The 22,704-nt window shown below is 37.2% G+C and overlaps 1 protein-coding gene across 7 annotated transcripts in view; it reads right to left on the reverse strand.

Annotated features, from left to right (window-relative positions):
• The window catches only part of THADA (THADA armadillo repeat containing), a 368,932-nt gene that overhangs the window by 280,259 nt on the left and 65,969 nt on the right, over nucleotides 1-22,704 (reverse strand). For all 7 annotated transcript variants that reach the window (XM_074396552.1, XM_074396550.1, XM_074396539.1 and 4 more), the window contains 3 exons: nucleotides 9,933-10,065; nucleotides 6,638-6,751; nucleotides 229-351 (listed from right to left, as the gene is read on the reverse strand). In XM_074396552.1, the coding sequence (XP_074252653.1) occupies nucleotides 229-351; nucleotides 6,638-6,751; nucleotides 9,933-10,065 (370 nt within the window). The remainder of the gene's footprint in view (nucleotides 1-228; nucleotides 352-6,637; nucleotides 6,752-9,932; nucleotides 10,066-22,704) is intronic.

Raw genomic sequence — 22,704 nt, forward strand, 5'->3', positions numbered from 1 at the left:
CTAAAATAAGAAAACAAAGAATGATGGCTAATAAGCCAACAAATGAGTGAAAATGGAACCATGAAATATCAATAATCAAAAATGTAGCTTGATCCAAAGATTCCTCCCTTAGAAAACTTCATGGTAAAGTGCAGGAAATATTTTTTATCATCCAGTGAAAGATTAGCTTATTAAAACTTACTCAGACACATAATTAAATCAATGAAAATAAATAGCAACAGCACTTACTGCCCAGACCGGTGATGTAAAACCCAGAATTGCAGCCTTAGCTCCATCAGCTACATAAGGAATAATATTTTCTCCCAGGCGTGTATCTCTGAACAACGCTCTAAGGATATTTAAAGCATGAACCTAAAACAAGAAGTTCAAAATTAATTGTGGGTTGAAAACTGTGGCAAATCTAAATCTAAACATATCCAATAGCACAACCTCAAAACAAAATATTTACAGCTAAGTGCATTAAGAAACCCAAAAGCTGATTCTCTGAAACAGAAATAAACCTCTGACAAGACTAACCAAGAAGAGAGGAGAGAAAAAGGCACAAATACATAATATTATGAATGCCGAAGTGGATGGGATTACAAATAAATCAAAGAATACATTTAAAATAATATTAAACCAAATAAAAAATAATAGATAATCCTAATCTTAAGCTGTGACGAGAAGACTCCCAAATTTCTAAGTCTAGTATAGCCTATCAAAACAAGGTGAGGGAAAATGACAGCATCCACTGAAGTTAACATATATATACCCATTAACTGCTCCTAAGCATATACTAAATGGAAATGTACATGTGTTTATCATTCAGCATGTACAAGAATGTTCTTAAAAATGCTATTTTTAATACCCCAAATTGAAAACTATCCAAATGTTCATAAACAGTGGAAAAGATAAATAAATTATATACGATTACACAGTACTAAGAATCAATAGATTACAACATGGATGAAGATCAGCAACATAATGTTGACAAAAAAAAAATCATGTCAAAAGTATGGTTTATAATGTTTTTAAACCATTGTTTCACCAGTCTGGGCAACAAAGCAAGAACTCTATCTCTACAAAAAATAAGAATAAAAAAACTGGCTGGGCACAGTGGCACACACCTGTAGTCCCAATCACTCAGGAAGCTGAGGCAACACCATTACTTGCACCCAGGAGTTTGAAGCTACAGTGAGCCATGATTGCACCACTCCACTCCAGCCTGAGTGACAAAACAAGAGCTTGTATCTAAAATAAATGTAATAATAATAATGTATCATCTCATTTAGGTAAAACTCAAAAAACAGATAAAACTAAAACTAGAGTGTTGGAAGTTAGGCTAGTGGCTACTCTTGGAGAGAACAGTATGGACTGGAAGAGAGCAAGAGTGGGCTTGCAGGTGCTACAAATGTTCTATTTCTTGATGGCTGCAAAAGTATGTTCACTTTGTGAAACTGTACTGAGGTACACATGATTTGTACACTTGTCTGTATGTGTACTATAATTCCATCAAAAGATGTACATTTAAAAAAACAGGACAGGGACAGCATGAAAAAGAAAAAACTACAGATGTAAAAAATAATATTAAATTGAAATATCGATACAAGTCATGACATTTGCAAATTCTAGAAGATATTTATCCCAAAAGATGCAAAAAATATTCAATAAAATCCAATTTCCTTAATAAGATAATGGGTAGATTAAAAACTGCAGCAAGTATCAGAAACAATATAAAAATGCCTGCTATCTCTCTTCTATACCAAACTGCACTATTGGTTCCAGGAGCAAAGTACAATAATAAAAGACTAAAAATTAGAAAATTAAAACAAACTTAGCATTGTTTGTCAAAAATATGATTATCCCTAAAAGAAAATCCAAAAGAATTTATAGATAAGACATTTGCTGTATTACAGCAAAATTCTGGTAGGTTGCTGAATACAGGCAAAATAATAACCCAAAAATTAACTGCATTCTTCTGCAACAGCAACAGATAACATAATTTTTTAAAAATACCATTCATAATTGCAAAACAATAAGATATTAGAAATAAATCTCAAAAATAATCTGTAAGACTTTTATGGGTAGGGCACGGTGGCTCACACCTGTAATCCCAGCACTTTGGGAGTCTGAGGCAGGCAGATCACTGAGGTCAAGAGTTCAAAACCAGCCTGGCCAACATGGTAAAACCCCGTTTTTACTAAAAATAAAAAACTTAGCCTGGTACGGTAGTGCATGCCTGTAATCTCAGCTACTCAGGAGGCTGAGGCAGAAGGACTGCTTGAACCCAGGAGACAGAGGTTGCAGTGAGCCAAGATCATGCCATTGCACTCCAGTCTGGACAATGAGAGTGAAACTAGCTCCAAAAAAAAAAAAAAAAAGACTTGTGGGAATTGTTTTAAAAAATAATAAATGACATTAAATGATCTGAATAAATGGCGAAATGAGCCATGCTCATTAAAGATTCAATATTTAAAAAGATAATTTTTCCCAAATAAATCAATACATTTAAATTCCAAACAAAAATCCAAAGGGCTTTTTATTGAGTTTAACAAACTAATTCTAATCTTTTTATGGAAGAGCAGTGGGACAAACACAGCCAAGGTCATTCTGAAGGGAAATCAAAAAAAGAGAATACCTTGCCAGATATTATAACTTTTTATAAAGACACAATAATTAAAATAGTGATTTTAGGCCAGGTGTGGTGGCTCACACCTGTAATCCCAGCACTTTGGGAGGCTGAGGCAGGCAGATAACTTGAGGTCAGAAGTTCAAGACCAGCCTGGCCAACATGGTGAAACCCAGCCTCTACTAAAAATACAAAAATTAGCCAGACATCGTGGCACATGCCTGTAATCCCTGCTACTCTGGAGGATGAAGTGGGAGAATAGCTTCAATCCAGGAGGTGGAGGTTGCAGTGAACCGAGATCACGCCACTGCACTCCAGCCTGGACAACAGAGCAAGACTCCATCTCAAAAAAATAAAAAGAAAAATAAAATAGTGGTTTTGCTCCAGGCATAGATTAATAGACCAATAGAAGACAGCACAGAAACAGAACCACCCATCTATGAAAACACACAATACAGGCAGTATAAATCAAGAAGAAAAGGATGTATTATATCAGAAATGTTTCTGTATTCATTATCCAAATGGCAAACATTAAATTATTTTATTTTATACATAAACGAAGACAAATTACAGGTAATATATAAAGACTTGTATACACTCCAGCCTGGGTAACAGAGCAAGATCCATCTGTAAAAAGAAAAACAATAATAAAAATAATATGGTTTAATTTACATAAAATTAGACCAAAAAAACACATTAAAACTTTTAAATATATATATAAAATATCTTTCTTGGTTGAGCACAGAGGCTTACGCCTGTAATCCCAGCACTTTGGGGGGTCAAGGCCAGGGGATCACCTGAGGTCAGGAGTTTGAGACTAGCCTGGCCAACATGGCGAAACCCCAACTCTACTAAAAATACAAAAATTAGTGAGTATGATAATAGAAGTCTGTAATCCCAGCTACTCAGGAGGCTGAGGCAGGAGAATTGCTTGAACCTGGAAGGCAGAGGTGCCATGAGCTGAGATCATGCCATTGCACTCCAGCCTAGGAGACAGAGACAGAGTAAGACTCTGCCTCAAAAAAAAAAAAAAAAAAAAAGAAAAAAATTATAAAATATCTTTCTGCCGGGCGTGGTGGCTCAAGCCTGTAATCCCAGCACTTTGGGAGGCCGAGGCGGGTGAATCACAAGGTCAGGAGATCGAGACCATCCTGGTCAACATGGTGAAACCCCGTCTCTACTAAAAATACAAAAAGTTAGCTGGGCATGGTGGTGCGTGTCTGTAATCCCAGCTACTCAGGAGGCTGAGACAGGAGAATTGCCTGAACCCAGGAGGTGGAGGTTGCGGTGAGCCGAGATTGCGCCATTGCACTCCAGCCTGGGTAACAAGAGCGAAAACTCCGTCTCAAAAAAAAAAAATATCTTTCTGATCTTGGGCTTTAATTTCTGAAATATGATCTAAATGTACAACTCATAGAGGAGAAAGCTGACATATTCTATTTTATTAAAATTTTAAAATTCTACATATTAATAGAGACCACAAGCAAAGTAAAAAGAAAAACCATAAATTGGGAGAAGATATGCGTAATTCAAATAATCAAAAAGATATTAGTGTCAAGAAAATATTTTTGAAACAACAAAAATCCAACTCCTACAAAAAAAGAAAATGAAGGGACAAATAACCAATATTAAAGTAAGCAAAGTCTTTCAACAGTTAATTCTCAGAAGTAAACCAAAAGGCTAATAAATACATGAAAAGATGTTAAAGCTAACTAGTAATAAGAAAAATGCAAAATAAAACTAGAAAATACCATTTCACACTAAGTAGAAAGTCAAAAACTGATAATACAAAGCTGTTGGTAAGCAATGGAAATTCTTATACTCTGCTATTAGGAATATGAATTAGTTCAACCACTTTGGGGAAAACACAACAGCATCGAACTGAATGTATGTACCTTAACCCTGCAATCCTACTGCTAGGTATGTAACCCGGAGAAACATTCACATGTGTAAGGAGACACACAAGAATGTTTGTTTTAGCACTGTTTGTAATAGAAGAAAACCGGAAACAACCAAAATGTCCATTTAAAGAAGAAGGGATGAAAGGAAATAGAGTAAGATAAAATACTATTCAGAAATGAAAATGAACAGGTGCTGAATGGGAGCTTTCTAATCTTAAAATATAATGTTGCTAGACAAAACCAAAGCATAAAAAGTGTGGATAACAACATTCATGTAAAAGGAGATAAAAGTAGGGCGAAAATGGGAATGAGTATCACTAATTTGGGTTGTGATAACAGCTGAGGAAGAATACAGGGGAATGAGATGTGGAAGAATCCACAGCATAACTAACAGTCTCTGTAATGTTTAATTTCTTAAAACTGGAATTGGTTTCAAAGATGTTTATTATTCACTATATATCTCTGTATGCTGAAATATTTCAGATACATAATAAAAATAATTTAAAAAACCATGGGAGGGGAGAAGGAAAGCAAATTATCAACTAAAAAGCTTAGAAGATTGATCAGAGACAAAAATTTTTACATTTCACCAATTTCATAAAAATGATCACTAAAATGCCATTAATCAACTTGGAGGAGGGCAATTATTATACAGCACTCGTTAAAACCAAGCCCCATTATTTTTAGATGTTCTTATAAAAATAGCACAGGTTCAGCATCCCAAATCCAAAAATCTGAAATCCAAAATGTTCCAAAATCTGAAACCTTTTTGAGCACCAACCAACAACATGACATTCTAAGGAAATAGTCATTGGAGCATTTTAGATTTTCAGATTAGAGATGTTGACTCATTCAGTACAATGCAAATATGCAAAAACAAAAAATAAAAAAATCTGAAATCCAAAACATTTCTGGTCCCCAGCATTTGAGAAAAAAGACACTCAACATGAACTTTTAAAAAGTGATAGTCTAGGAAAACAGAATCAATTATATTTTTTCACATTTCACTAAAAAATACCTTGAAATAATCATTTTTGAAAGTTAATTAACAACATTTTAGTCAATGTTTTAAAGAAATAAGACATTTCATGTCTGTGGGCACTAGCCACTATGGGCCATATGACTATGTTCCATATGACTGTGGAAAAGAATGTGGATTCTGGCCCATCGGCTCCCTTTAACACCTCCCACAGGCGCTGAAATAAAATCGTATGTACTTATTGTACTTGATTGTAAACTTCAGCTCTCAATCTGTTCCCTGACCTAGCATGGCCCTTTACAGTTGGGTAGGAGTGTCCTACTATAAAGCTGGGCACGGTAGCTCACACCTGTAATCCCAGCACTTTGGAAAGCCAAGGCAGGCAGATTCCTGAGCTTGGGAGTCCCGAAACCAGCCTGTTGGCCAGGCTGGCTGGTCTCAGGTAATTTGCCAGGTGTAGTGACCCACGCCTGTAATCCCAGCTACTGGGGAGGCTGAGGCATGGGAATCGCTTAAGCCCAGGAGGTCAAGTTTACAGTGAGCCAAGATGGTACCACTGCACTCCAGCCTAGGCAACAGAGCGAGTCTCTGTCTCAAAAAAACAGCAAAAAGAGTGTCCTACTATGAAGCATTACTTGAGGAAGCCCAGACTATATCGTACAAGCAGTACTTGATAGGTGTTAATATTTACCCCCTAGTGAAGTGGAGCTATGAGGAGCGCTTTAACGTCATACATATAGGCAGTGGCTAAAAGGAGCTAAATGTTAGTAAAATATAAACATCCCAAAACTTAGATACTACATTTAAATAAAATTTTCAAAATGTACACAGACTCAAAGAAGCACACATGAAATTCTAAAGTGCTAGCATACACATTTTTAAATTTTTAGATGCAATAATATTATAAAATATCTTATATAAGCTGGATGTTTTCACCAGAGTTTATAAATTGTTTGTTTTCATTAATATATTCAACTAAAGCAATGATTTATTTTGTGGACATTAAAGACAAAAAAAAGAAAAACTATTCACACAAGCTTGTAATGTCTGTCCAATGTTCAAGAGTTCTTTATCGCCAGCCGACACCTTCTGTTAAAAAATAAAGCAAAATTTAAAACCACTGCAGGGTTTGTGTATTTCCATGATTACCTGGGGGACTGTGCTCTGTAAGTCATCTGCAGGCCCAGCCAAAGAGATTAACTCTTTCATTGTTATTTTCAACAAATCCATTTTGCCTTTCTTTGGTTCAGATGCCAACAGTGCCTATGGAAAATGCAAAAAAACAGCGTTGTTTTCATACACTTTTTTGCTGCTTCCCTGGATCAATCTCAAAATGCAAAATCCCCTTAATAAAAACGTGGTTATCAAAGAAAGTGAATTAAGCCATGTGGCCCTCGGCAAGTGGTTTAGCATCACAGTTTAACTTACAGATTCTTCATCTCTAAATTTAGGTGAAGGTGAAATCATGTCATCTCTAAGGTCACTTCCAGTTTGTTCATTAAATTTTACAATTCTAAAAGGCTAAAAAAAAATGACTCTTATTGACAACTCCTTAAGAACCCTAAGTAGATGGCAGTTCTGATATAGTAAACAAATCAGTTTTAGTAACAAATTTATACCACAAGAAAATTCTCTTTACTTAAAAATCAAAAAATCTCTGGATTAAATTTCTTTTAAGAATGTTAAGGCTCCCTGAAGATGAAGCAGTTAGTTAATTCTTCAGAAGAGAATCATTACTTGGAGGAGTAATCCAATCAAAGCATTTCAAACTCCATGGAACCAAAAGAAATACTACAAACACCAAAGAGGCCCTATATTTGAATTTTTCAGTAGCTTCTTATTTACTTTGTATCTAACACTTTGCAAATATCCAATAAACATAAAAATAGGGTATTAAACCACTTGAGGCAACGAAAAGGAATTAGGTACTAACAGATATTACAACATGGATGAACTCTGAAAACATTATGCTAAGTCAAAGAAGCCAGACATGAAAGATCACATATTGTATGATTCCATATATTTGAAATGTGCAGAATGGGCAAATCTATAGAGCTGGAAGGTAGATTAGTGCTTGCCTAGGGCGGAGTGGCAGGGGCAGAGAGAAATGGGAAGTGACTGCTAATGAGTATGAGAGGTTTCATGGGTTGAAACTCTTAACACAAAATGATGGCTGTACAGCTCTGTGAATATACTAAAAACCACTGAATTGTACACTTTAAAGGGGCAAATATATAGTATGTAAATTATATCTCATTAAAGCTGTTTAAAAAAATCACTTTAGTCACATTCTCAGACTCCCTTCCTCCATATCTACTTTTCATATTTATAGCTACAGGCTCTCAAGAGTAAAAGTTTCAAGGTAGTCAGCTCCTTCTGAAGCATTTGAAATCTACAGAAGAGGAAAATAAAGACACAAAAAAAATAGTTTGGTTTAGAAGAAATTTCTCATAGTTTATTTATGCTCAGATAACATTTTTTAAATGACTTCAAAAATACTTCATGTCTATATTGAACATAATTTTTAATAAGTCTACACAAAAGGTAAACTCATAAACTATATAGACAGTTCTTTTCCATACCTAACACTACACAGACTTCCACCAAAACAGGAATATAACTTTATTAGTAAGTCACAATAAGAGAAATAAAGACTCTCTTTAAGCAGGTATTTCTTTAAATTTAGACTTCGTTTAGTTAAAATAAAGTGAAAAGCTACACGCAATTACTGAAATGTCTTCGGGGAACCCTGGCTTTTTTCTCCCAAAGAGCTGGGTAAAGTTATGGCATTCTTGCCAAGGCTAGGGTAAGAGAGTGCACCTTCTGATTACTCACTACGGTCAGTACTTAGTACAAGCTGGGCACCAGAGCTGGAAAAAGCACACTGCACAAATACGCAGTGAGACCTTGATGCTGTCTTAACATCTGATCACAGACAGATAAATGCCATGTAAAAACACAAGGTCAGAGTGAATTATGGGAAGGAGAATGAGCTACACTGATCTAGAATGGGTCAGATCAGATAAAAGTTGATTTATGAAGGTCACCAAAATCTATAAAGCAGAACAACTTCAATGATCTTGTCACCAAAAAATCCTAAAGAGACTTTAGGAATTCGAGAGAGGAGTAAGAAAGAGAAGGAAAAAAACGTAAGGGCATGAAAAAAAAACCAGAGACTTCATTCCATTTATTTTCAGTGCTTTTATTATACCACTGCATTACTGGATTTAATCTTACTATATTAAACAAAGGCCTTTCAGGATGGGGTCTGCTTTAGTATTATGAAGACACTGGTTTTTATTCTTTCGGTTCATGAAGGTAATAAGTCTTAATTTCTAAATAAAATATTTTCCCGCTGGGCACGGTGGCTCACACCTACAATCTCAGCACTTTGGGATGCCAAGGTGGGCAGATCACGAAGTCAAGAGATTGAGACCATCCTGACCAACATAGTGAAACCCTGTTTCCACTAAAAATTCAAAAAAATAGCTGGGCATGGTGGCACGTACCTGCAATCTCAGCTACTCGGGAGGCTGAGGCAGGAGAATTGCTTGAACTCAGGAGGAGGAGGTTACAGTGAGCCAAGATCACGCCACTGCACTCCAGCCTGGGATAGAGTGAGACTACGTCTCATAAAAAAAATTTTTTTCCCCCTATTAACAGCCATATCTAAATGTGCTGATATGTAGCAATCTTTAAGGTATACTATTAAGTGAAATCAAAGAGCAAACAGTATATATAGTATGTTTTCATATATGTTGAAAAGGCAAACGGACTTGCACACACATACTCTCATATGAAGAGAGGTTCGGGAGTGAGGCTGCCTGGGCTCAAGTCTTAACTCAGTTCTTACTGTCTCTGTGGTCTTTGGCAAGTCACTTAACTTGCCTATACCCCCGTTTCTTCATCTGGAAAACGTGGATGATGATAGGGTACAGGAAAGGAGTTAATGAGGTAATGTATGTGAAATAATCACTAATAAATGTCAGCTACTATTATGATTATGATTATTGTACGGATGGATGTTTCACAGAATAATTGAAAAGAAAATGTTAACAGTGGTTGCCTACAGAGAGTATTGAAGGTCTTGAGACGAAAGGAAGACTTTTTTTTTTAAATAAAGTGTGGTGGTGGGGCAACATTTGCATTTCCTGGAAGTGAGCAATGAATGTACCATGCTGATGTCTGCCTGCTTAATACACAGACAGAAATCTATACCACTCTCTGTTTATACTACAAGATTGACCTTTTAGAGGGTTTGTTCCAAGAACAGATCTTGTCACAGGAACACACCGTCCCCACATTAAAACAAAGTCACAAATGCTACGTTGCTGAAAAGACAGAAATGTCCTTTATGTAATATACTCACATGTCAAACAGGTTAGGATATACTGAGATCAAAAGACAAATATAAACAGACAGCTAGGGTCCCACGGATAAGTACCTGTATGTAGAAAGGAATTCCAGCACTGCGCCTTGTAGCACAGAGTTTAGATGAAGGATCACTGCATTTAATTTCCTCTAAAACACTCAATAGCCACTGCACTGGCAGCTTTTGCAGATCCACATTTGGGCACCTAAAAGGCATATATAATCAAACATTCGGAATTAGGTATCAAAGTTAAAAGTATAAACTATTGATGTACACTTACACTGTTAGGAAATATTCTTATGTTCTTATATTCTTATATTGAGAAGTAGGGGTGAAACTAAAAAATGTCTCACATATTTTTCACCTACTTTCCTCTTTACTATGGGTTTTAAGATCTAAAAATTTCATTTCATTTCTTGCAACTACAGTGTTTAAAGCATGTGTCTTGTGTGCAAAATAAATTTTAATATGTAGGTTTGCAACCACACTCAAAATGTTCTAAGAAAGATTGATCATGCTCTCACAGATATTTCATGTTACAACTCAAGGCTTACAACAAAGGAGAATATAACTTTATGGTTTACTATAATTTATGTTCCATGTTTACAGGGATTACATATATTCAAAAAAATAAATTTTAAACTGTACTTTAGTAATCATTGTCATCTCTCTCAAAATGAGGCCTACCACAAATAAAATTTTTGACTAGATCCTCTGGAGAATTAAAGCAATTTACCTGCGATGAGGCATAAAACATTTTGAGGCTATTTCAACATTACATCAGTGAGCTTCTGGATTATTACATTAAGTGTCATCTTACAGTGCTCAAGAACATTTAATTTTTAGAAAATTTTTAAATGTATGCCCTACTAGACTATATAACATTGCCCTAGAAATGCCAAATTCAGTGGCAGGTGGCCACAATTATCTTAGGAAGATAGTATCTGGTTTTAACAGAAATTAATATATGAAAATGAACAGATAAAGTCTAAAGGAAAAACACCCTTTTTAAGTTGATGAAGAAATGCTGCAGAAAGATAACCGATTTCCAATTTATAGTGAGAATTAGATCTCTTAGAAACACATTTAGGATTTTTTTTCTTTATTCTACTTTGGTGTAAAATAGGTAACTTCAATTACTGACTAAACATTCTAAATAGCAACTCAGATTCGGCTATATGTTTCACATGGAACAAAATATATAAATACTACTACTATAAATAGTACTACTATAAAGGAGGCATTTTTAAAAGTTTGGCATGGACCTAAAAAATATTATTTCAGCCATAAATGTTACAATTATATCTCCCTATTCCTAGCAGGCTCTGTGATTCTAAAGGTTTCCTTTTAGCACGTCTTAAAATCCATCACCTCACCCCTGCCTCTTCAACACTCCTGTCCTCAGCCACCAGAACCAGCTATCGAAACTCTCAACCACTAGATTAAAAGAAATTCAGAAACATAACAACCAAATGCAGTGTGTGAACCTTGCTTAGAACTTGATTTAAGCAAATGAAATGTTAAACAGATACTGTCAAGTATTAGAGTACTGTTTTTCTTTTCTTTTTTTTTTTTCTCACTTTACTCTTCTATAAAATGAAGGTTGTTGGGAGGATTGAGTTTGTTCTTATGTCTAATAAATTCTTAATGGTCATTTTCTACAATCATCTGTTAATGTGAGAAAAGCAATTATTAAAAGTTTCAATTGAACAGACAAAGATGCAACAGATGAGTCTGCATTTTGACAGGACATCTCCCTAAACATACAATGCAAGTTAATATTAATAATATGAAAAATATACAAATATAAACCCCAAAACCAGCTGAGTTCAAAAACAAGATAATCATCTGTGCAAAAATGAAAAGAAATACAAAGTAGTGGGTGTGCTGATACCAGAGACCCACAGGGTTACAGATTTAGAAGCAGTAGTGGCAGTCAAAGAATTTCAGCAGCCTCATCTCTCTTGAAAAGAATCTGAAAAAGGTGTACTGCCAGAGCTGCCTGAGGCTGTAGCAGTAGGAAAAGCCATGGGCACAGGGGACCTCTTAATCAGGCTGACTACTAACTCAGTGCCTAGATCATGATATCCTCAATTTCACTGTGGGGTCGGAGACCCAAAATGCCAATATGTAATCCAGTTCCTCTGATAGAAAGAGCCTAGAAAGAGATCAACAAAAAAAACAAAAGGCTCCCATCATAGCCAGCAAGCCAAAATTCAAAATTCAGAAGTAAATTTTATATTAAGAAAGACAATTTTTAAAAATCAGTAATTAGAACATAGATTCACTCCATATAAACTAATTTTATGGAACAGTCTGACAAAGACCTTAAATTACTATGTTTAGGATACTGAAGTGATAAATAAAGGAAGGATAACTTGAGTAACTGGGCATGGTGGCTCATGTCTGTAATCTCAACAACTCAGGAGGCTAAGGCAGGAGGATCACTTGAGCCCAGGAATGCAAGGCTACAATGAGTTATGATGGCACCACTGGACTCCAACATGGGTGACACAGACCCTGTCCCTTAAAAAATAAATAAAGAGCAAGAAATCGTGAAAAATAAGCCATGCTGAAATAAGAACAGGCATGTATAAAAATACAAAGGATTAGAAATATCACAAATGAAAGTAAACTTTCAGCCAAGCACGGTGGCTCACGCCTGTAATCCCAACACTTTGGGAGGACAGGCAGGCAGATCACTTGAGCCCAGGAGTTTGAGACCATCCTGGGCAACACGGTGCAAAAAAAATAAAATAAGCTGGGCATGGTGGCACTTGCTTGTAATCCCAGCTACCTGGGAGGCTGAGGTGGGAGGACTGCTTGAGCCCAAGAGGCAGAGGCTGCAGTGAGCTGAGATCATGCCAAAGCACTCAAGCCTGGGTGACAGAGTGAGACCCTGTCTCAAAATAGATAGATAGATAGATAGATAGATAGATAGATAGAAACAGATAAGATGAACTCTAACGATTTCATGACTTAGAAGACAGTTTTCTGGGACATTTACCCAAAACAGAATAAAAAAACATAAAATATGTATGTGTGTGTTTATACATACGATAGTTCCGGACCTAGACACAGCAGAGCTAAATCGTGATTAATAAAAAAACTTAAAAGCCGTGAGTTAAACAAAATAGGAGATTTACAAAGGAATATATGTTATACCAAAGACAAGTTTCTCATTGGCAATAACAAAAACACTAAAGGAAAATAACTATCCACCAGAATTGTATACCCCATTAAAGTACATTCGAAAGCATAGGTAAGAAAAAGACAGTCTGAGATACAGAAAGAGTAAGTCTGCCTCCAGGAGACTCTCACCAAAAGAAATTCTAAAGGATGCACTTCAACGAAGTATAAACCCACAGGTTTCAATGGGGTGTCTACTAGACTTACCAAATTTAACATGCCCCAAACTAAACTCCTGATCTTCCTCCAAAAACCTACACTACCCACAGTCTTGCCGATCCTAATAAAAGAATAACAAATCGATCTCTTCAGGGACTCAAGCCAAAAACTTTGTAGTTATCCTCTCTCTCTCTCAAATAGCAAATATAATCTGTCAACAGACTTTGTCTGCTGTATCTTCACATTATATCCAGATTCAGATCACGTTTTACTATCTCCACCACTTTCCAAGTCATCACTATCTCTTTCCTGAAGTATAGCAATATTGTAACCCTGTATCGGTCCTTCTGTTTTCACTATTACAGTCTATTATCAACACAGCACTAAGAGTTATCCTTTTAAAAGACCAGATCATGTCACTCCTCTGTTCACTCTAATGGCTCCCGATTTTACTCAGAGTAAAAGCCAACGTCTTCACACAATGTCTTAGGCTGTCTAGTCCTCTTAACTTCTCTGATCTCATCTACAACTCTTTCCCATGCTCACATTACTCTAGTCATAATTGGTTAACCTGATGTACCCTAAACACCTACCCTAAGCCCATACCTCTCAGGACTTTTGTACCTAACATTCTCTCTGCTGTGAAGGCTCTTCCTCCAGGTATTCCCATTGTGATTGTACACCTGCTAATTTTAGTATTCACTATCCCTTCTAGTACATGCAATATTTCACACTAATGTTTAAAAATTGGGTAAAGTAAGGGGGTAGAAGAGAGAGAAGCTAAATAATTTGTTCAAGGTTACATAGCAACTAAGTGGCAGAGAGAGAATTAAAGCGTATACTGACACCAAAGCCCTTGCCTCATAAAAAGACATTATTTCAATGTGCCTGCCCTAAATGCTCAGGTCTGGCTCATGATGAAGACAGTATCAACTTTCTATTGTTTGTTTTAGTGGATTTCACTATTTCATTTTTTAAAGGACTCTATCAAGCACCTAGTAGTTGCTTTCCACTATGCTACACCTGAAAACAGAACTGTAAAATAAAATTTCCAAAGGACACATAATTAACAAAATGTTTTCACATGGCTTTGGAATGTATTACCAGATAATATTATGTTTAAGACATTATCTTCCTCAATCATGTTTTATTCAGGTTACTTTTCAGATTGATTTCAATCCCTGAACATCTATCATTAGGGTGGGGGGTTAAAGTATTAATAGTTCTAAATGAACTGGATGGCATGAATGGAGAGATAACTAGTAAATTAAAATCTCTATGGAAAAGCCACTCAGGGGATAACCTGTTTGTGACTGACGTGAAGTGAACTGTGTCTCATTTGTTTTTGAGGTACTCCAACTTCCTTGGGGAACTGGGGAAGTTTATTACTATTAATAAACTGTTTTCTTATATTAACTGAATGATTCACGATAGACTAAAGAAATTACTTCACCTGCAAACACAAAGCAATTAATTTCACATTTAAACATGAAATACATTTAAAGCTAATATATTGAAGCAAAATTCCCAGAAAAGTATCAAGACTCAAAGTGCCAGGAAGATAATTATGCATAACTTCAACTGAGTAAGGGTAAGCCTCTGCCAATATCTATATTTACCAAACAATAATTTACTTTCCAAGCACAAGAAGGAAGAAAATCCTTTCCCTTTCCCATAAACACACTTTTACTTTGTTAGGTTTAAGAACAAAGTGGCAGCTTAGAAAGAAAGTTTCTGGGAACAGAAACTTTATGCCCATTTATTTTAAACATTCATGAAGTTCCTCATTTTATTATCCAGTCTCCTCCCCACTTCTATGCAACTCTATCACACACATGTGTATGTTATTTGTTCATAAAGTGACCTACTAGGGTCCACAAGTATTAATGTTTGTACAATTTCCAAGATACCTTCTATTGTTATATCCATGTGGTTAGAGACTGTCAGAAAACAAAAAGATTCCCAGGGAGCACAAAATCCAAACGCCCCATCCAGGCTCACAAAGCCCTATGTATTTGGACAGTCTCATTAAACCTTCATCTTATACCATTCTGTTTTTTTTTTTTTTTTTTTGAGATGGAGTCTTGCTCTGACGCCAGGCTGGAGTGCAGTAGCGCGATCTCAGCTCACTGCAACCTCCGCATCCCAGGTTCAAGTGATTCCCCTGCCTTAGCCTCCTGAGTAACTGGGACTACAGGCGTGTGCCACCATGACCGGCTAGTTTTTTGTGTTTTAGTAGAGAAGGGGTTTCACCATGTTGGCCAGGATGGTCTCGATCTCCTGACCTCATGTTCTACCTGCCTTGGCCTCCCAAAGCGCTAGGATTACAGGCGTGAGCCACCACGCCCGGTCCATTCTGTTCTTTAATACACCATGGACTTTGGCACTAGCAGTTCTCATTGCTTGGAAAGCTCTTCTATAGAAAGCTGCTGCTTCTTGCCATTCAGGCCTTGGCTGAAACATTACTTTAGTAAGAAAAAAATCTTCCTTATCACCAAACTTTATCACATAAAATACATACTGCTAGCAGATCATTATTTTCTACATCTCCATGTATCAAGGACACATTCCTTCCTGTTTACTTCTCTATTCCCAGCACCTATAACAGGGCCTGGCACCCTACAGGGAGCTCAATAAATATCTGTTGAATAAATGAATGACATATAATTTACTAACTCCATTGAGTATAGTATTCTAACAAACCAGGACAAGAAAGAAGATGTAACAACTAGAAAAGAAAGTATAATCAAAAATGTTTTCCAATGCAAAGAAGTGTCACTGTTAGTGCCAGCAGCTGATTCCGCTGCTTAGCTTCCTATAACAAGTAAAAACACATTCAGCAAATCTCCAGCTATCAGGGTGACAGTATTCATACAAGAATATTTCCTACTGAAATCCTCAAACAGCCTATCAAAATCAGCTCTATTAACCTAACCACTACCCCAAGAGATCATTTTTCTCTCCAAGATCCAAGAACAAAACCAAGTACAGAGTTCAAAAGCAAGTACAGTTCAGGTTCATGAAAAGTGTTATTTAACCTATGTACACTTGTGAACATGAAGTAGAAACTACATTTCATATGAGCAATGTCTCTGAGTGTTAACAACAGTTATAAAATTTAATTCAAGATGGTAACTTTTTCCTTTCTTTCTTAAGGCTCTTCAGGAGATTTCCTCCAGGCCCATAGCTTCATCTATTTCCTCTGTTTGGCTGACTTTCAAATACATACCTCCAGCTGGAGTGACCAACTGTCCCTATTTGCCTGGGACTAAGGGATTTCCCAGAATGCTGGACGTTCACTGCTAAAATACTGAGGGAGTCCCAGGTCATGCTGTCTACAGCCTAGGCCCCTCTGCCAATCTCCTGACTGGTATTTCCAACTGTCTGCTATTTGCTAGGCAGCCACCCCACACCACCTGCAACTCAGCAGGTTTAAAGCATTAGCTTCCCTCCCTCCCATCATGCCCTTGTCTTGCTTTCCTTCATTATTGGCGTTAATTATTCTTCTCATCTACTAGGACAGACAATTCAGTGAGTGGATCTTTGTCTTGGTCTTTAAGGTCTATCTTGTAAATTATTTGACTTACTTGTCTAATCCCAAAGATTAAAATGCTAGGTTGAAAGTTCCTCTAACAACAAGGTCCCTGGTTTACCAATATTGTTATCCTACATATAATGCCTACCTATCACAAGTCCTTACAGAAAGCAATAATCAATAAACTTTTGTTGAACTGCTAATCTCTGAAACACTATGAAATTCCAGAAAAACATTAAGGTTCCAGTGCTGGCTCAATCACCAACTACATGTGTGGCTACAGATTAATCACTTGATTTCTCAGTGCTTAAGAATAAAAATAAAATTACAAAAATGCTTTGAAAGTTCAATGAAAATTCCCTGGGTTATAAGTAGAGAAGGAAATGACTCTAAAATACATAAATACCCAAAGTTCCTGATGAGAATGTCCCCAAAATGCCTCATCATGGTCTCATACAATCCTTTGTCCCTTGTTCAAGTCCTCACATCCCTCTCTTAGTTCCACAGAGTTAAATGTTTCCTATTTAGATTCTGGTAATTACATCTAGGTTAACAGTAACTCTGGTCTACCATATCATATTCTCAATGGTCAAAGAGAGCTCAATCAAACGCAGCATCTGGCACACAGTAGATGTTTAAGAAATCTTTTGCTGAATAATTTTTTTTTTTTTTTTTTTGAGACGGAGTTTCGCTCTTGTTGCCCAGGCTGGAGTGCAATGGCGCGATCTCGGCTCACTGCAACCTCCGCCTCCTGGGTTCAGGCAATTCTCCTGCCTCAGCCTCCTGAGTAGCTGGGATTACAGGCACACGCCACCATGCCCAGCTAGTTTTTTGTATTTTTAGTAGAGACGGGGTTTCACCATGTTGACCAGGATGGTCTCGATCTCTCCACCTCGTGATCCACCCACCTCGGCCTCCCGAAGTGCTGGGATTACAGGCTTGAGCCACCGCGCCCGGCCCTTTTGCTGAATAATTAAATAAGGAGCAACTAGTGCTGGAGCCAGCTGGCACACATTAGTTATGCCTGCAGGTAGGCATAAAATTGACAAACCAAGTATAGAAAGGGGGGAGGTGGAACTGTAAGTCTTCTCAACGGTGAGGTCACTGCGTCTATAAAAAACAGAATACAGTTCTGACTATTCAATGAACCTTCTGTCTGCTCTCCAGCAAGGAATGATTTCTTTATAAGGAAGTGATTTCAAAACTCCAGGGTTGCTCGTGTTTATGATGATGAGGGAATTGAAAGGTAAAAATGAAACCATGCAAGGTTCCTAAGAACAATGCAGCAAACCCTAGTTGTTTGTTTTGGTTCTTTATCACACAATCCAGGGGCTAGCAAGGATACAAAAAGAAAAGATTCTGGGACGAAACAGTCCTTGGTTCTTTCAGCCAACTTCATGTAGTCACCAACCACAGCCATGGGGAATTCCAAAGTCCTGCTTTTGTTAGTGAATACCTTTCCACTAAATAAGCAGACATCCTCTTTGTCTGAAGGCTTTTTTGTTTTATTTGACCATCTGGTCAAATTGATACAAAACACACAGTGTCTTTAGCCTCTGTCTACATTGTAAAATTGCAACTTTCTTAAAAGGGGTTCAAGGTTCATCACAAACAACTCAATAACACAAAATGCTATTAATCTACAAAATACAGCCAGACGCAGTGGGTCATGCTTGTAATCCCAACACTTTGGGAGGCCCAGGTAGAAGGATCTCTTGATCCCAGGGGTTGGAGACCAGGCTGGGCAACATGGCACAAGCCCATCTCTACCAAAAAAAAAAAAAAATTAGGTGGGCATGGTGGTACACACCTGTAATCCCAGCTACTTAGGAAGCTGAGGTGAGAGGACTGCTTGAGCCCGGGAGTTTGAGGGTGTAATGAGCCAATATCACACCACGGTGCTCCAGCCTAGGCAAAAGAGCAAGACACTATCTAAAATATTTAAACATACATATCCACACATACACACACACACACACACACACACACACACACACACACACACAGCAACAAAAAGTTTACCAGTTCTCAAGGAAGCTTACTAAAGATGTATCCAGCTTCTTTCCCAATCAGAAACTAGAAAGCAGCACTGTATGGAGAGTAGAAATTCTCAGAGGGGGCCGGGCACGGTGGCTCAAGCCTGTAATCCCAGCACTTTGGGAGGCCGAGGCGGGTGGATCACGAGGTCAAGAGATCGAGACCATCCTGGTCAACATGGTGAAACCCCGTCTCTACCAAAAAAAAAATACAAAAAATTAGCTGGGCATGGCGGCGCGTGCCTGTAATCCCAGCTACACAGGAGGCTGAGGCAGGAGAATTGCCTGAGCCCAGGAGGCGGAGGTTGCGGTGAGCCGAGATCGCGCCATTGCACTCCAGCCTGGGTAATAAGAGCGAAACTCCGTCTCAAAAAAAAAAAAAAAAAGAAATTCTCAGAGGGATGGAGGGAGGGAAGAAAGGATGCAGGGAGGAAGGAAGGGAAGGAAGGAGGGAGGAAAGGAGGGAAGGAGGAAGGAAAGGAGGGAAGCAGGGAGGGAGGGAGGGAGGGAGGAAGGAAGGAAGGAAGAAAGGAAGGACGGACGGACAGACGAACAAAAAAGAGGTAGGGAGGGCCGGGCATGGTGGCTCATGCCTGTAATCCCAGCACTTTGGGAGGCAGAGGCAGGTGGATCACCTGAAGTCAGTAGATCAAGGCCAGCCTGGCCAACATGGCAAAATTCTGTCTCTACAAAAACACACACAAAAAATTAGCCAGGCATGGTGGTGCGCTCTTGTAATCCCAGCTACTCAGGAGGCTGAGGTGGGAGAATCACTTGAACCCTGGAGGTAGAGACTGCAGTGAACCAAGACTGCACCATTGCATTCCAGCCAGGGCAACAGAGCAAGACTCTATCTCAAAAAAAAAAAGTTAGGGAGTTTTGTTGTCGTTGTTTTTGTGCTAAGTACTATGGCCTAAGCCCCTACTAAAAGTAACAGAAATGAACAAGCCAGGCTATAGCTGGTATTTTCAGGCCTTTGCATTGTCTTGAGTAGATCACTGAAACAAATTATTGTTCATAAACAGATTACTCCAACTTCTGTCCACAGAGCTATCTCACTCCTACTGGGTAAATATTCTAAGATAAGCATAAAACCCGTAGACTAAAATCAAATTACCTAAGCTGTATACCCAACTAATTGGTCATTAGACTATTTTGTACCAATAAATCCAATTCCCTGACTACAAAGTGGCTTTCCAATGGCTTCATCTATCCAACTACATGTAGTAGCACAGAGCTATTATATAAGTATTGTTAACTGAGAAATGTCACCTTCACTTCCCAAACTCTTTCAGTATGATTATTTTTTCTAACTTAGAGTATTTACCAATCGCTAATTATTCCATAAGCTAAATTCCCCAGTCCATTCAATCTTTGGTCAAGTATTACATTTATTATTTCAAGGTTCATGTTTATTATTTCAATGAAACTAAACACTAACAGATGTGTGCAGGAAGGTTGTGTGCATGCACGTTTTAAAAAGGGAACATAACCCTGAAATACAAGGAAACTTTAAGCCTGAAAAATGATTTGCCCAAATGAAATCCTGTTAGAAAGCTACATATCAAGAGAAGCCATCTTAACCTCCCTCATCACTATTATATATTATTGAGGCTTACTGCAGGCTAAAACATTAGGGGGCTATTTTGAAGACTTAGCTGCAGGCACAGGCGATAATAACAATGACCAAATATAAACTGAATTACCAATCAGAGGGCCGTGGGGAAAAGGGCAACATAGAGTGGATTAAAATAAGTGGTTGGAAGACGTACCAGATAGTTGGTTCTCTCAATTATTTAATATAACCAATCCCTAAGATCTAGGAGAAAAAAATAACATTAAAAATAATTCTAAAACTTTACTTAAAAAGCTGGCATAGAGGTTACTCACTGAGAACAAAGTACCTCTGCTATTGTGTCTAAATGACAAAGTGTTATTATGAAAACTTTAAATGAGTGTTCAAATATTAAGAAAAAATGGTTATATCTGACTCAAGTACTACAGTAGGCTTAAAAATGAAAATAAAAATGCAGGAGTCACTAACAAATCACAAACCAAAGACACAAAGACTTAGAATTTATACATCTAGACATTCTAGTTTTCTCCAAATTCTTTTAATTCACAACAGAAATGGGAAATTAAAAGGATTTCTCTCTATAAAGAATATGACTCCCAGGGTGGCTCATCCCTTAGTTAATCTTTATTTAATTATTATTCATATTTCCAATAAAAGTCATCGGACACTCAGTGAGAAATAAGTGTCGTATTTAGACACATTTGCCAATTGAAATGTAAATAAAAGTTTAGGTTGGGCCTGGTGGCTCATACCTGTAATCCCAGCACTTTGGGAGGCCGCGGTGGGGATATTGCTTGAGCCCAGGAGTTTGAGACCAGCCTGAGCAACATGGCAAAACCCCATTCTCTACAAAAAGTACAAAAATCAGCGGGCGTGGTGGCAGGCACCTCTAAGTCCCAGCTACTTGGGAGGCTGAGACAGGAAGATTGCTTGAACCCAGGAGGCAGAGGTTGCAATGAGCCAAGATTGTGCTATTGCACTCCAGCCTGGGCAAGAAAGAGAGATTCTGTCTCAAATAAATAAACTATATTAAAAATAAAATTTATACAAAATTGTATATTCCTTCATCTAAAGTTGAGTAACTTTTCCCCCAAATCTTACATATTATATTCGGCATTTATTTCTTGCTCAACTGCATATTCTTTAGAGACTTGGTCTTTCATTCTCCTGAAAGGTAGAATAAATTATTTTTGCACTATTATATTTAAATTGCTTATTAAAAGTTTTCTGTTGAATTTGAATCATAGTAGCTATAATTAACTGACAAAAGTTTAAAGACAGATTTAAATGATTTCTCTCCACTGTAATTGCTGATGTCCATGAGTCAGTACTAGTATTTTATGACAAAAACTGCCAAATGTCCCAATTTAATTTTTTCAGGCCAATAATGTGAAAATAATTATAATTACTGCAATAAATGGCTATAGATTAAGCTACATTTCAACAACTAAAGCAATTCGATTATTTGAAGAGTAAGACAACATCAAGCACTCACAAATCTCCCTTCTTGATTTAGAATTATAATCAATGATTTTGTCCCCTTATAGTTAAGTTTATAACTTATGGTTGGACAAATGAAAGTCAGACAATTTAACATCCTAGTTTAGAATTCTGTTCATTTTCATTGGAAGAGCTACTTCAAATAAGATCACAGAAAGTAAACAAGCAAATATGAATGTCACCAGAAGCTTGAATTTAGAGTTTTATGACATTAATAAACTTAACCATGCCAATCAAATGCTTTGACAAGTAACTATGCACAGGCAAGCAATTATATTTTTTAAGGAGAATATGAATATTTCACTTACTTCTAAATAGAAAGTACTATGTAAGAAAATCAGATTACAGAAAATTAATACACTACTTGTGTGTTACGTGTGTTGCAAGTGTTGCTTACAAAAGATTCCCAGAAAAAATAATAACGTCTCCATTCCTATTTATTCTTAGATGATTGTTTAATAGTGCAGCCAGTTTACATCTGAAGACATTTTGCATAATCCTATGAAAAACCTATTCAAACAATGTGGCTCATGTTTAACTCTTCAGTTATGTATCCATTAATCATCTTTAAGTGCTTCCTTCCTTACCACAGCTGTAGTTCAAGAGGTGGCCAGCAGTTGGCCTCCATTTCTGTGGATTTTCATGAATGCCCAGATTTCTCTTTGCAAACTTTTTAAATGTTGTATGCCTAAACAACTTTTTCATAACTTAAGAGCTTATAAAATGCTTTCAAAAGGACTCCAAAAGAAACAAATTTTCTTTTAAAAATAAAAACCAAACAAAAGGAAGCCACACACACTGTTAAGATGTTCTCTGCAAAACATTCTGTTCAGCAGATTTGAAATGTCT

This window comes from Saimiri boliviensis, chromosome 1, assembly GCF_048565385.1.
Source record: "Saimiri boliviensis isolate mSaiBol1 chromosome 1, mSaiBol1.pri, whole genome shotgun sequence".
Taxonomy (NCBI): Eukaryota; Metazoa; Chordata; class Mammalia; order Primates; family Cebidae; genus Saimiri; species Saimiri boliviensis.